The 14,446-nt window shown below is 33.0% G+C and overlaps 3 protein-coding genes across 3 annotated transcripts in view; 2 read left to right on the top strand and 1 right to left on the bottom strand.

Annotated features, from left to right (window-relative positions):
- LOC102599655 (BRCA1-A complex subunit BRE) overlaps positions 1-1,447 on the top strand; it is a 6,686-nt gene extending 5,239 nt beyond the window's left edge. The window contains exons 11-13 of the mRNA XM_006341995.2: positions 346-411; positions 973-1,070; positions 1,157-1,447. Coding sequence (XP_006342057.1) covers positions 346-411; positions 973-1,070; positions 1,157-1,226 — 234 coding nt within the window. The 3' untranslated portion in view covers positions 1,227-1,447. The remainder of the gene's footprint in view (positions 1-345; positions 412-972; positions 1,071-1,156) is intronic.
- Positions 1,448-3,391: 1,944 nt separating this feature from the next.
- LOC102577624 (beta-tubulin-like protein) lies at positions 3,392-5,722 on the top strand. Its single transcript, NM_001288449.1, is given in 3 exon segments — positions 3,392-3,794; positions 4,683-4,952; positions 5,040-5,722. Coding segments are annotated over 3 exon segments (1,356 nt in total).
- Positions 5,723-7,585: 1,863 nt separating this feature from the next.
- LOC102599006 (uncharacterized) lies at positions 7,586-9,828 on the bottom strand. The gene is made up of 4 exons (XM_006341993.2): positions 9,258-9,828; positions 8,837-8,899; positions 8,634-8,708; positions 7,586-8,187 (listed from the first exon to the last, which is right to left on the bottom strand). The coding sequence occupies exons 1-4, from the start codon at positions 9,606-9,608 to the stop codon at positions 7,804-7,806; spliced, it is 873 nt and encodes a 290-aa protein (XP_006342055.1). The 5' UTR covers positions 9,609-9,828; the 3' UTR covers positions 7,586-7,803.
- Between the last annotated feature and the right edge of the window lie 4,618 nt (positions 9,829-14,446).

Here is a 14,446-nt window from a genome sequence, read left to right as displayed (position 1 = left end):
GGGGGGGGGGGGGGGGGGGGGGGGGGGAGAAGACTTTGATAGCTGAAGAACGATGGGAAATTGAGTAGAATTTCAAATGAATGCAAACACCTGATACAAAATAGTCCATACATCTATAAGAATAACTCAAAAGCATAGAGAAACAGGTCATGGTCTTACCTATAGTTGCAATTCGTTCAGCAAATACGTTGCTCTTTTTTCTTCCACAAGATAAAGCTTTGTTTGACATGCTGACTGGAGACCATGTTCCCATGATTGAATATCTTTGCTTGTGCTGCTTATATCGAAATGTTATTGATGATCGATTATTAGTAGATAAATCTTATAATATCCTTGATATTTTAGGTTCATGTTGCCATCCCACTTCAGTTCCCTAAGCAGCAGCCAAGTTTGATGCTTCAGAGTTCCCAGGTAAAATAGTTTGTGTAGGTCCCCTTGAACTATATTGGTGCCTTCTTACCTTTACTATATTTTATTCTTTTCTCCATGTACCTTTTCTTTTGATTTGCCACACTTGAGCTGAGGGTGGAAACAACCTCTCTACCCCACGAGGTAGGGGTAAGGTCTACATACACTCTACTCTCTGCAGATCCCCCACTTGTAGGATTTCACTGGTTATGTTGTTGATGTTGTTGTTCAATAACGTGACATGATTTTTTTTTGAGAAAGATATCGTGACAGGATTTTAGATATTTTGGTATGGTTGTTTGTAATAATCGAGGGCTTTTAGTTTGCCTTCATGAGCATGTAATATTAAGCATAGAACCTTTTTGTGAAAAAATGTAGTGGTTATGCCCCCCAATTCTTGCCCGCCATTCTGTGATAGGAGTGGCATACTTCTCAGCTTTTGCCCTTCCACTCATCTGTTTGTGCTTACTTTGTGCGAAAACTTTTGATGGCGAGGTGTAGTAGTAGTTGTTGTAGTATCGATTGACTGGGTGCTCATATCTGTGCATTGGCATGTTTGTATAGCACTTTAATTCTCAAGGTCTGCCCATCAAGTCTCCAGTCACTACTGAATACCCGTGGAGTCCCAGATGGGAAACATCAGATATGGCTGAGCGGATCTTGTAAGTTTCCACTTGTTGCTGCTTGTATGATGAAAAAGGTTGCTATTTGTGTCACTAACACTACTTTTTGAAATCAAATTTTGCAGTGATTTCATTGTGGAAGAATGCTTGAATTTCAAGAAATACTGCAACGAATCCATGCTTCAAAATCGATGAAAGCAGCTGTTACAAGAATTCGTTTGTTCTACATTTTGGTGACGTCCTGTATTCAAGTCTTTAGCTGTTGATCTTTGTATTGTAATGTTTCCATATGTGCAGAAGAAAGACCCCAAAAGGACCTAACAACTTTCTAATTTCGTATGTTTTTCTAATTTCTATTTTGATAATATTTTCTGTGATTCTGGTCTGTTGTGGTAATGAATAGTCTTTTATGATAATAGCAAATGATAAAAGCTATGTTGCGTGGACTCTACAAAACAAGAGCCACACCCTGTGCCGGATCCTCCAAAAATGCACTACTTCTGGAGATTTCCAGAGAGTCGGAGCAATATAGCATATAAGTATGTGTTATATTCATGCCCTTATCCTTTCAAAATCAAGTCTCTTTCAAACAAATGGAAAAACTTTACAGATCCTCTGAATCAAGTTTACTCTTGAACATTATAAAAAAGGTAAAGAAGTAGAAGCAATTTTATTACCTATTTCGTCATTTTGTTTGTTCTGGATTCTCATAGTCACATTTCGATAGATCGTCTTAAACAGGTTAAATTAGCATTTTTGGCTGATCATGACTAATCGAAAACGCATTGGTGAAGTCAAAGTTGAAAGTAATGAATTCAGTTAATATTTGTGGAATCTTTTTTAGATCAGTTTTATGTGGATGAGCTCAAGCATTGAAGTGTACCATTATTCAGATCTAAAACTCTGCTGTTGTCCCCATCTAGTACAGTAGTTGGAGTTGGCATCTCATAAATAAAAAAACATAGTGAAAATAATATTAGGTGGTGATCACGATAGGATACTTGAAAAAAAATATTGCAAGTAGACGAACCATATAGTAATTGAGACAAAAAATCAGTAGCTGTCAACACCACAAATATCATAAATACCTCACTGGCTGTGGGGTTTGTGCTCGTGAAAAAACTTATATATTAGTAATAAAAAAGAAACAAGCCACGTGAATGAAATAATGGAGGTGAAAACAGTAATGAAATGATAATAATTGAGTTCTTGATCCAAATGATTGTTTAAGTTTCCAGATTGTTTCTAGTAATTAAACACAAAATATTCTTCAACACTTCTATCCACTTTTTGACAAAATTTGATTGGATCTACAACTACTACTACTAGTTTGTAGGCTTTTAAAGGTTATTTTTGTGTGTTAAGTGATTACAATAAGGTTAATAAATAGAGTAATTCAAAGCAAAGCAAAAACAGAAAAAGTTCAAGTTGAGTAGAGAACTTGATCACGATTCAAACATTACTATATATGTGAGGAGCTACATCAAGGATAAGAAAATATGATACTCAACAAGGTTATAATTTAAACAGTTATAAGCATTCTGCAGTGCACGATTCAAATTCATTGATTAATATATATAAATTTGAATGACCTTATACACTTAGTAACTATCTATTTCCATCCTATGTTATTCTTCTTTTTGTTTTTTTTTAATATTCAATTATTGTGTTGATAAATATAAATTTAAATGACTGCTTAATTACTAAGTGGGATGTATAGTAGAAGCGCTGAATTTGATTGAACTCAACGAAGAAACATATTTAGTAATATCAAAATTCAACCCAATAACTCAAATGGTCAATGGATTCAAATCCTAAATCAACATATGTCTATATATGCGTTACCTAACTTTTAAGATTTATTCATCCCCTTAGAAAAAAAAAACATTTAATTCCTTCAATCATAAAAGTATTTATCAAAACTCCCAAAACATCACATATATCTTTCTCATAACAACTTATTTTTAATCAACATTATTCTACACTAATAAAAAATAATAACAAGTCACTAATTTTTTTTCTTCTAAAAATAAACATTTTGTTGAAAGAAAAGAAAATATTTGAGATGATAAAAGAGATTATTTAATTAAATTAAATTAATTTATTGTGCGTTAAGAAGAGTACAAAAAGAAAATAATGGATGCCAAAAATATCGGTGGTGAAAATCGTGGGACCCATATTCTTCTCACCCTATAATGTAGGGTCCATCAGTTATTGCGTGTTTATGTATTCCCGCCTCTCCCCATTACCACTAGAAATATCACTCTCTTTCCCATTTCTCCCTTCATCTACATCTTCATCTCTTCTTCTTCTTCTCTCTCATTCTCTCATCAATTTTTTCACAAAAAAACTAAGAGAAAATGAGAGAAATCCTTCACATTCAAGGAGGACAATGTGGAAACCAAATCGGTTCCAAATTCTGGGAAGTTATCTGTGATGAACACGGTGTTGATCCTACTGGACGTTACAAAGGAACTGCCGCTGAGTCCGATCTTCAACTTGAACGTATCAATGTTTATTTCAATGAAGCTTCTGGTGGACGTTATGTTCCTAGGGCTGTGCTTATGGATCTAGAGCCTGGTACTATGGATAGTATCAGATCTGGTCCCTATGGACAGATCTTCCGTCCTGATAACTTTGTGTTTGGACAGTCTGGTGCTGGGAATAACTGGGCGAAAGGTCATTATACTGAAGGCGCTGAGTTGATCGATGCTGTTCTCGATGTTGTTCGTAAAGAAGCGGAGAATTGTGATTGCTTGCAAGGTTTTGTTCATTTCTAATCGAATTTTCATTTCGTTTATGAATGTGCCTGTTGCCTTTAGTTTCTGTTTTTCGTTTTCATTGCGAATTGCTTACTTATTATTCCGATTGGTAGTTAACAGTGCATACATTAGATCCCTTTCTTATTGTCATTCCAAATCCTATGCTAATTGACCCGATGTATGAGTTTATAGTTGACAGTGCCTTTAGAAGTGCCTATACTAGATCTCTTCCTCATTTTCATTCCAAATCCTATGCTAATTGGTCCGATGTATGTGCTTATAGTTGACATAGCCTAGATGTAACCGAATTTGATCTTGTTTTGATGCTTGTTTGTTGTTTCTATGAATGTACGTACGGTAGCATAGTCGGTTGTATACAGATCTCTTTTACTCATGTGTAATCGTATGATCTATAATGCAAATGCCTATATTTGCTGTTAACAACTCAAGGTAGAAATAATGCTGATGCGTATGTGCACATTTGAATGTTCATATAAAGCTTGAATCTCATAGAGCACACAAATGATTGGCATAAAATTGTATAGTCTAGCAGAAGGATAAATTTAACTTTCTCATTATGCATCTCACAACAAGTCATACTCTCTTAGAGTTCATGATCGAGTACTGAGATTTATGATGTGTCTGGATCTTACTGATGGCAATATTAGTCAATCGTCTTGTTTTCCTTTTCCTTCCAGTTTTGGAAATTTATCTAAGATCTTATACACACTGCTTCTTTCTTGAAAATTTCTGGACAAGTGATAGTATCTATTGAATAATCTTTATATGTTTGATGCATCAATTTGGTGATCCTATTTCTACAATTATTACCATTTATTGATTGAGGGGTGGTAGTTGACTGATTTATATTCTTTATTGTGTGGATCAGGATTCCAGGTTTGTCACTCACTTGGTGGAGGGACTGGATCTGGCATGGGAACACTACTGATTTCCAAGGTAAGGGAGGAGTATCCAGACAGGATGATGCTCACATTCTCTGTTTTCCCTTCTCCAAAGGTGTCTGACACTGTTGTAGAACCATACAATGCTACATTGTCTGTGCACCAATTGGTGGAGAATGCTGATGAATGTATGGTCCTTGACAACGAAGCTCTATATGATATTTGTTTCAGGACTTTGAAGCTCACTACTCCAAGTTGTAAGTGTTTCTCTTTAGTGGTAACCAATAATATGATCTGCAAGTTTAAGTAAGCAAATGATTAATTTTGCCTATTTTCTCTTGTAGTTGGTGACTTGAACCATTTGATCTCTGCAACCATGAGTGGTGTTACTTGCTGTTTGAGATTCCCTGGCCAGCTGAACTCAGACCTGAGGAAATTGGCTGTGAATTTAATCCCCTTCCCACGTCTTCACTTCTTCATGGTGGGATTTGCCCCACTAACCTCTCGTGGATCACAGCAATACATATCCCTAACAGTGCCAGAGCTTACTCAACAAATGTGGGATGCCAAGAACATGATGTGCGCCGCAGATCCACGTCATGGACGTTACCTGACAGCTTCTGCCATGTTTAGGGGTAAGATGAGCACAAAGGAGGTAGATGAACAGATGATCAATGTGCAGAACAAGAACTCATCCTACTTTGTTGAATGGATCCCTAACAATGTCAAGTCTAGTGTGTGTGATATCCCACCAACTGGGCTGAAGATGGCATCCACATTTGTTGGCAATTCAACCTCCATTCAGGAGATGTTTAGAAGGGTGAGTGAGCAGTTTACTGCCATGTTCAGGCGCAAGGCTTTCTTGCATTGGTACACAGGTGAAGGAATGGATGAAATGGAGTTCACTGAAGCCGAGAGCAACATGAATGATTTGGTTGCAGAATATCAACAATACCAGGATGCTACAGCAGATGATGAGGAAGAGTATGATGATGAGGCCGCTGATGATCATCAATATGAATCCTAAAGACTTGTCTACATTTGATATTTGTTGGTTTGTTCAATTTCTGCCAAAGTGAACTTGTTATGTTTCCTATTGTCTTCTCTTCATTTGAACTTTGTGTTTGGTTTGTTGAGAAATGAAATGTCTTTTATTGGTCTATATGAATATACTGTATTACAGTAGCTTCTTATACTTGTTTGTGTATTGCGGTTTCTTGCACTTAAGATACTATTCTAGTATAATAATTTAAAATATGCATCCGTACTCCTCTAAATAATATTCTCTAGCAGTTATTTTATTACATTTGATTCATCTTTTTTTTCCCTGAATGCTATTGCATATTTACATTGGAGAAACATTTCATTTCTCTTTAACCCGTAATTCATAACCAATTCTCAGTCCCTTATTATATTTAGCCCGTAATCCATAGCCAATTCTCAAATTCTCTTATATTTAAGGCATTTTTTCCACCAATTATATCATTCATGTTTCGAAAGAACAATAAGGGGGTTTCACGAGCGTATCCTTGCCCTTAAAGGTACTTTTTTTTTGCTGAACGCCCTTAAAGGTACTTGGACTCTACGCACATGAATTTGGACCAAAATATCCAATAAAAAAATGACACAATGATTTGATTAGCTAATCAAAGTGTTTTTAAAGAAATATAGAAAAGGAAAATAATATTCAGCTTCTTTCATCTGCTTCTTCCCCAAATTATATAGTGAAATATGGCTATTTCATCATCCCACCTTATTGTTTCTATTTCCAGTTATTCAATTATTGATTATGAATGGGAGAACCAAAATATATTCTAACTAAAACAAGTATGAATTAAAGTACCAACATTAAAATTGAGATCAAATTAAAGAATCAATGTGTTTGGCCTTTTCAATTATGACAAATCCTACAACATAAATTGACTTAATAGTTAGGTTCAAAAGACCTGATTAAACCTAAATTCATTTAATTAAACTTCTTTTGTACACATAATTGGAATCCAAGTGTAAGGCGACCATCAAATTATATCAACAAAAACAAAATAGCCAACATAATCTCGCCATGAAAGCACTTAATTTTGCCAACAAAGAAAAAAATGCAATAAATATAAGGTAATTGGGATAAATTATGCATCAGAGTCATGGAAGTAATAGGAAAAAGCATCGCTCAAACTTCAATAAAGTTTGAGCTTCTTATATCCTCAACAATAATGTCATCGTCAGCATACCCCTTTTGCAATGAATTTTCAATCAAACTCTAACAGAAAACACAACACAAAGAGAATGAGTTATCGTGAAATTAGTTGATGTGCACATAAATTAACTCAAACAATGACAAGAGAAAGAAAAGACAACATTTTTCACATAGCCTAGAGAGAAATTTTAGTCACAAGTGTTAGTATATTTAGTAGCAGTCTCCAAACCCTAAACCTAGTTTTGTGTTGACCTAGTTAATAGCCCAGTTTTATAGATTTGGGCCTATTAAGTATCCAAGTTACTTGGGACAGAACAAAATCAATCTAACTACAGATATTTTGATCCATTATGCCTTTCCGAATAGTACAAAGATCCACGCGTCCAATAATCAAAGACAATAACTAGATATTGACATTTTGAAAATTTTCTCATTCTTTAATATATTGATAAAACAACATGATAAGTGATTCTAAGAGTTTAAGACATACATTTTTAATATTTGATTATATTCGGGAGTGTCCAAGCTAACTTTTGCCCACCTCGACTAATTCCATGAGATACCTAGGGGCTAGGACATGCGAGAAGAATCACCTAATGATTTTTTTTTTCCACTAAATTTTGAATTTGAGACCTCAGAATTCTCTTGACCATTCAATACCAAAATGTCATGCAAAATAATCCAATTGTGAAAAAATCAAAATCAAAACCTAAATCCAGGGGAATATTTTGTTTATACGATCAATGAAAAGTATACGTACATCATTATAGCTCATCAACTAATGTACGATACAATTTCACTTAGCGACATAACGAAAGCAAAAAAATAGAGCTTTGCTCGATTGGCCTTCCGTATCGCTCAAAAAAAATAATACTATCATTCTATGGAGGGATCAAAAATACAACAATTACCTACTATCTCCTTCTTGGTGGTCTAATAAAACCAGATGAATTCTTAATTTCTATTCTTTTAATCCTCCTCTTCCTTCTAGCTTCAGCATATTGGGCCTTCCTTTCAACATTCATTCTATCGATATCGAACGGGTCCAATGCGAAAGCCTCGTCCACCGTAACATTCAGATCCGGAAGGCCCATTGGGCCTGGGCCCAACCCATTTGAGTACAAATGTTGGGCCTGTTGCAGCTGGCCCAATGGGTACTGAAATCTATGGAAAGCTTCTGATCTTGAAGCAACCTGATCCATAATGAACGGCTGTTGACGATTGGGCTCTATTCCAGGATTACCGTAAAGTTGACCTAAATTAACACCAGCCCCTTGGAAATTCACCATTCTTGTTACCTGTAATTAACGAAGCGGAAAATCACAAAATGCAACGTAACAAGGAGGTGGTTATCCCGTAGATTACGCGAAGGAAGAAGCTGATTGCTAACAAGGGAACTTGAAAAATAGAGTAATAATATGTTATCATGAGTTAAATTATACATTTTTTATCATAAACTAATAAGCAAACTCGAAAAAATAGAGAAATAATATGTCATCACAAGTTAAATTATACACTTTTTGTCGTAAGCTAATAATTAAACTGCAAAAATAGAGTAATAATATGTTATCACGAGTTAAATTATACTGATAACGTAAACGTTCTTTCATACTATTAGTGTAGCAAATGATCAATTTTGTGGACAAATTATGCAACCCCACCCCCACCCCCAGCCACAATCACAAATCTCAAATAAGTGAGAAAATAGTAAACATTTTTACCAAAAATAGAGATGAATATTTACCTCTTCTTTCATTGCTTTCAACTTCAAATTATAAGCTTTTTGATTGTTGTAGTAATTACGAACATTCTCCACTTCCTGTACAAATTCCATTTCCAGCAATAAATAAATAAAATATATCAAGAAAAAAAATAAAAGAAGACAGAGGATAATTTAGGAAAAGAAAATAAAAACAAAATTTATGTTAACGGAATTTACAAACTTACCCCTGTAAGCGATTCTCTGCATTGAGATAATTGTTTTATTTTATCCACTAACTCCTCCCTCGTCTGCAAACCAATCAACAATTTTAATACTCAAATCATTCACCAAATTCCCAATCATAAAGATAAAAATTTCTTGCAACAAGATTTAAATTTCTAGTCGAGGATTTTTCAAAAACAGTTGACTCTATTTGTGAGATTTCACTGCGTATGTTATCATTGTTGAAACGAAGTTGAAAATTCTATTAAAAATAACCCACTTTCATAAAACAAAAATTATCCGAAACAGGGGAGAAGGCATTGAAACTGGTTAATAGAGAGAAAAAAGAAACAGATATCGAATCGTAGAAAACAAGTTTGAAAATCAATTAACAATTATGAATTCACGAAGAAGAAGAAGAAGAGAGAGAGTTGAGAATAGTACCTTTCGTTTATAGCTTTTTCGAGAAGAATGTTTGGATTTTTCATCAGATTCACTTGGGGAAAATGAAAGAGGAGTAGCAGGGCTAGTAACTTCAGCTTTAATTTTTGGTTCAATTTCGTTTTCATCGATTTTCGAACTTCCTTGAATAGAACTTGATGAGTTGACGACGGGAGAAGAAGAAGAATCGATGCGTCGATTAGATCTCCTTTTCTTAGAACCCCAAATTACCGAACAATATTGTCTCTCTCTCACTAGATTTTCGAGATCGAGTAGAATTTCTACTACTTCAATTTCATCTTTAGATGGATTATGAAACAAATCACACAGTTCGTTCTGCTTGCTGTTTTTCATTCTGGTTGAATTTTGCGGCGGTTTGGTAGGAGAGAAAATTGAGAGAGAAACAGAGCAGAGGAGGAGGAAGAAGAAGAAGAAGAAGAAGAAGATGGAGAAGTGGTAGGGGGTTTGGTAATAAGGGGGAGAAATCCATGGAGTTTGTGGCTGATGACACGTGGCAAACAAATAGAGATGGGAGGGTTGTCTAGGGTTTATGCTTTGAGCCTCTCTTTTTTTTCATTTTAAAAATATTTTCCTTTTTTTCTTTATTTGGGAATGAACCTTATTTGAACAAAATAGAACTCCTTAGTTGTTAAAATTCCTTTCTTCCTTATTTTTTTCTTTTGATTTTATGTTTGATGTTCGATACTCATGTAAGATGTAGAGTCAATATTCTCTATTAAAGATTTTTTTCATATTAAGGCTCGAAATCGAGATCTCTAATTAAGGGATGAACTGTCACATATCCATTGCACCACACCTTTTAGTGGTTTTCGTCTCATATTAACTATCATATTTTGCTATTCGATAATTTTTAAAGTTTGGTTGAATTAGATTAATTCAATAATTTATAATTACGATTTAGATATTAAATATATATATACGAAAAGCATTACTATAAGTTATACTTCTACTTGTATCAATATAATGAAAAGTTATATCTTACAATGTTGATCAATGCTAATTCAATTTTACTCTCTAAAATAAAACATGACACATATTATGAGGCATAACTGTAATACATTGTACTAATTTTTTGGTTAGTTTTTTTTTAAAAAATAAAATAAAATCACTCAAAAAAATTTACATTTTTCCAAGAATGTATGTTTAAATACAAATATACAATGTTTACTCTCAAATTCATTTTCTGAACTTTAAATTCAAAAAAGGAAATTGTTTAACTTTCAATCAAATCTATGTCTAAGTACCTACCATGACGAAAAAAGTAGAATAGGAAAGGTCAATTTTCTTACTTAACAAGAGGGAATGAGAAAGTACTGCATACATCAAATCAATGGTATGACATGTACTTTTTACAAAGTTTAATTACTTAATTATGATTATTATTATTTTTTAATCTCAATAGTTAATTAGGGGACAAATGTAATTTATTACCTGTAATTATGTCAAGAAAAGTTTTTCTTTTTTCTTTTGGTGATAAGAGATATAAATTGGAGTCTTAAAATCAATTCAATTGGCGTCAAAATAACTTAATAACACTAGGACTATAATAAGAGGTTTTGGACTCAAGTCCTAAAATTAAGGAAATACTTGAAATAAAGGTGGAGCTAGATTTTAATTTTTAATTTTATAGATTTTGAATAATTAGAAATACTAATATTGATTCTACTTAATATGTAAATACATTCATTTTTTTTAAATTTGTATTTGGACTTCTACCTCTCCTAATTGTTTTTCCTTTAATGGATGCACCATAAAACGAATTTAACTTAATCGATTAGTGGATTCAAAATACCAAAATGATTGGATATGTTCTTTTCACTTAATTTATTCCGAACATATTGAAAGTACCTTAAATTCAACGCGCATCATTAGTTTCAGTTTTAATCTATTGACAATCTTAAAAATATCCTCTTATTTGATTAATTGAACTTTAAATACACCTTCGATCTTGCAATATGAGTAAAATACACCCCTAAATTCTCACTAAGTTTAGAAATATTTTCAACATTTCTCTCAATTTTTTATTAAGAGTTTCATGCTCTTACAAGAGTTTGAGGTCACTTGTATCAGGATGTATCTAAGTTTAATTAGACAAGTAAAAGAATGTTTTTAAACTGTCAATAATTTAGAATGAAACTAACAATTTAAGTCAAATTCGAAAGTATTTTCAATACTTCTCTTATTTATTTTTCTTATAAATTTTCTTCATTTTCAATTCTATTTTTATTTCCTTTTTCTTCTTAAGTGGCGTGTCAGAAGGTTTGGGGGTAGGGTAGGTGGAAAACTCAAAGACTACAGCCTGTTTCCAATCCCATCCAATAAAATGCATACAGAGTGAAACAAGTCAAGTTTTCACGTGCTACCAAATTTTGGAAATACGAGTATTAATATCTTTAAAATTTTACAGTTTTGGTTAAACATAAAAAAGTAATCTTTCAATTTTAATTTGTTAGTCTAATATTTGATGCAAAATTTAAGAAAGAAATTATTATTTTCATTTTAATTTATGTGACACTGTTTGATTTTATATAAATTTATTAAAGAAAATAAGTTTTTTTTAAAAAATTTGTCATCTAAAACAGGTTGATTATTTGTATAAATAATTTTATTGAGGATAAATATGTAATTTCAAGTTGAGTTAAGTTTTTTTTTTGGTTTCCCACTTGGTGTCCGGAGCCCACATTGGAGCTCCGACTAAATTCGAATCGCACTCTGCAGGGCCCATTCGGCGGTGGCGCTCCCAACAAGATTTTCTCCATACCCAGGGATCGAACCCGAGACCAGAGGTCTGGGCGAAGCACTTCCACCAGTGCTAGAAATGTGACATCATTTCTAAGACGTAATTAATTAAAAAGTGTGTCACATAATTTATTTATTTTGACGACTGTGGTGTCCGAGCCAACTTTCACACACTTCGACTAATTGAATGGAATACCTGTCACACCAAGGCTAACACAAATAGGAAGACTCACAAGTGTTTTTGTCTCAACGGATGAACCTGAATCCTCATGATTCTCAACCAATTTATTGACTAGGTCACGCTCTAAACATGTGTCATATAAATTAGAACTAAAGATATAAAGAGAGTATATGAAAATGTTCTCTAATTCTGTAATCATGTTGTAAAAAGTAAATGTAAAAGGTGTTTGCTGAACAAGTAATTGTGGTAATGAATCAGAAAGAAGTGAAGTGTAGAGACATAAATGGTGGAGTAAATAAGTAGGAGGTGTCAATTTTTCTTTTCACTACTACAAGATATTTTACTTCCTAATCATTGAGAAGAGCATATCCACAAATGCTGCAATTTTGTCTTTATTTCATCTTTATTGTTATTGTCTCATCTTCAATAAATAAATCTAAACATTTTACCCAAGTTTTGGGTTCTCTAACCTTAACTTCCTTTCTTAAACCTTTCCTCTAAAGTACAAATTACACTAACTAAAATGTTATTACATCTATAATATGATCATTTCATTTGATTTACTTTTAAGTCCATAATTAATCAGAAATCTGTAGGAAACAAATTGAGAATAAGATATCTTAGTAGTTTAGAATTTGTTATTTATGGTATTTATGATAATTATTTAATTATGATTTATTAGTTAAGAATATTTTCTAGTCCTAATTTAATTTATGTATGGATGTTTCATGAAATGATCTCTGCGAAAGGTTATTTGATCGGTGTGGGTAAAATGATACTTATCGGTAATTATAAAAATTAGTTTATAAAAGAAGGATGGGTCTGTATCATATAATATAAATGTACGGATGTTTCATGAAATAATCTCTACGAAAGTTATTTGATCGGTGTGGGTAAAGTGATACTTATCCGTAACCATAAAAACTAGTTCATAAAAGAAGGATTGTTATATATCATATAAGTAATATAATTCGATGTAGGACTCTCTAATAATATCAATCATGTTTCATTAATGAATTCTGAGTCCTAATAGTTGCACAATTAACCGTGAATATTAAAGTCAAAAATTTGAAATATGTTTAATGTACAAAAATGTTCTTTAAATATTATGATTTGTGATATATGGAGTAATATTTAATGTTTTATCCCATCACTCATGGTCGAATTGTTCAATGATAATGATAGTATACCTGAACATTTTGTTTGTGAATTTTCTACGTGAAATATTAGGTGGTTGTGGTTTTTTTATTTTTTTTGTCTAAATTATCTTTAATTATTTAGTTGATATCATTCCAATAAGAAATGTAAATACGTAATAAGTTAGTTATAAAATAAACTATGTATTATAAAAAAAAATAATTAGAAAACGTCACTTAAGGGGGAGGGTGTGTATAGAGGGGTGGGGGTAGGGGTTTTAAGATAATTCAAGCATAGGGATCAGATTGGTAAAATTGAGAGCGCTCAAATTGTCGTAACAGGCTGAGCTTGAATGCCCTTCTCGCATATTTTAATGCGAGTATTGACCACTCATCACATCCCATTAAAACTTGCCTGAAGGATCATATTTTAATATAACCCACAGCCTCAATTTTTTATTCTACCCAACGAGGCCACAACTATATTCATTCTCCGATGTGGTTTGTTATCTTAATTTCATTTTGCAGCTATATGTTAAGTAATCTAATGCTAATATGGATCAGTTTACTCTTAATTCTGTCTGGTAAGTGAAATGCTAGTATATACTACTATCAAATAACACTTGCTTGGATTTAAAGCTTCATCTTTGGATAAATCTTGGAAGGATCAACTAATAAGTATCGGTGTTTGAGTTGTTCTTAATTAGAAATCTCGTGTTAAAGTATTAAATATGAAATCACCTTAGTTAAAAAGTGATTTATCCCCAATATGAAACATCCCGACATGAATCTTAACTTGGTTGAGCCACAATCTGGAGCGAAGCCAGGTAAAAGCAATGAAGTTGTAAATTGCACCCATATTAAAAAGGAGGCATAATACATATATTGACCCCTAAACTTGGCTTCAAATTTTAACTTTGACCTCCAACTTTCATAATGCACAAATAGGCACTTTAACTATCCAAAACTTAAACAAAAAAACACTCGGATCCTACCTGGCAAAATGCGTGAAATACACTCAACAGTAAAAAAAGCATTGAAAGGACAATTAAACCCTTTTTATATTTTTTTCAACAATTTTCCCCTCTTTTTTGCATTATTTGTTGTTCACTGCA

Source organism: Solanum tuberosum, unplaced genomic scaffold (assembly GCF_000226075.1).
Source record: "Solanum tuberosum cultivar DM 1-3 516 R44 unplaced genomic scaffold, SolTub_3.0 scf00032, whole genome shotgun sequence".
NCBI classification, from domain to species: Eukaryota; Viridiplantae; Streptophyta; class Magnoliopsida; order Solanales; family Solanaceae; genus Solanum; species Solanum tuberosum.
This window is presented reverse-complemented; position numbering and strand designations above follow the sequence as displayed.

What these genes read in the sequence shown, in the direction of transcription:
- LOC102599006 (XM_006341993.2), bottom strand. Translation starts at nt 9,608, where the DNA reads ATGAAAAACAGCAAGCAGAACGAACTGTGTGATTTGTTTCATAATCCA. An exon ending in GAAAAAGCTATAAACGAAAG is followed by an intron (nt 8,900 to 9,257) that starts GTACTATTCTCA and finishes ATTGGTTTGCAG; the next exon opens with ACGAGGGAGGAGTTAGTGGA. An exon ending in TGAAAGCAATGAAAGAAGAG is followed by an intron (nt 8,188 to 8,633) that starts GTAAATATTCAT and finishes CGTTAATTACAG; the next exon opens with GTAACAAGAATGGTGAATTT.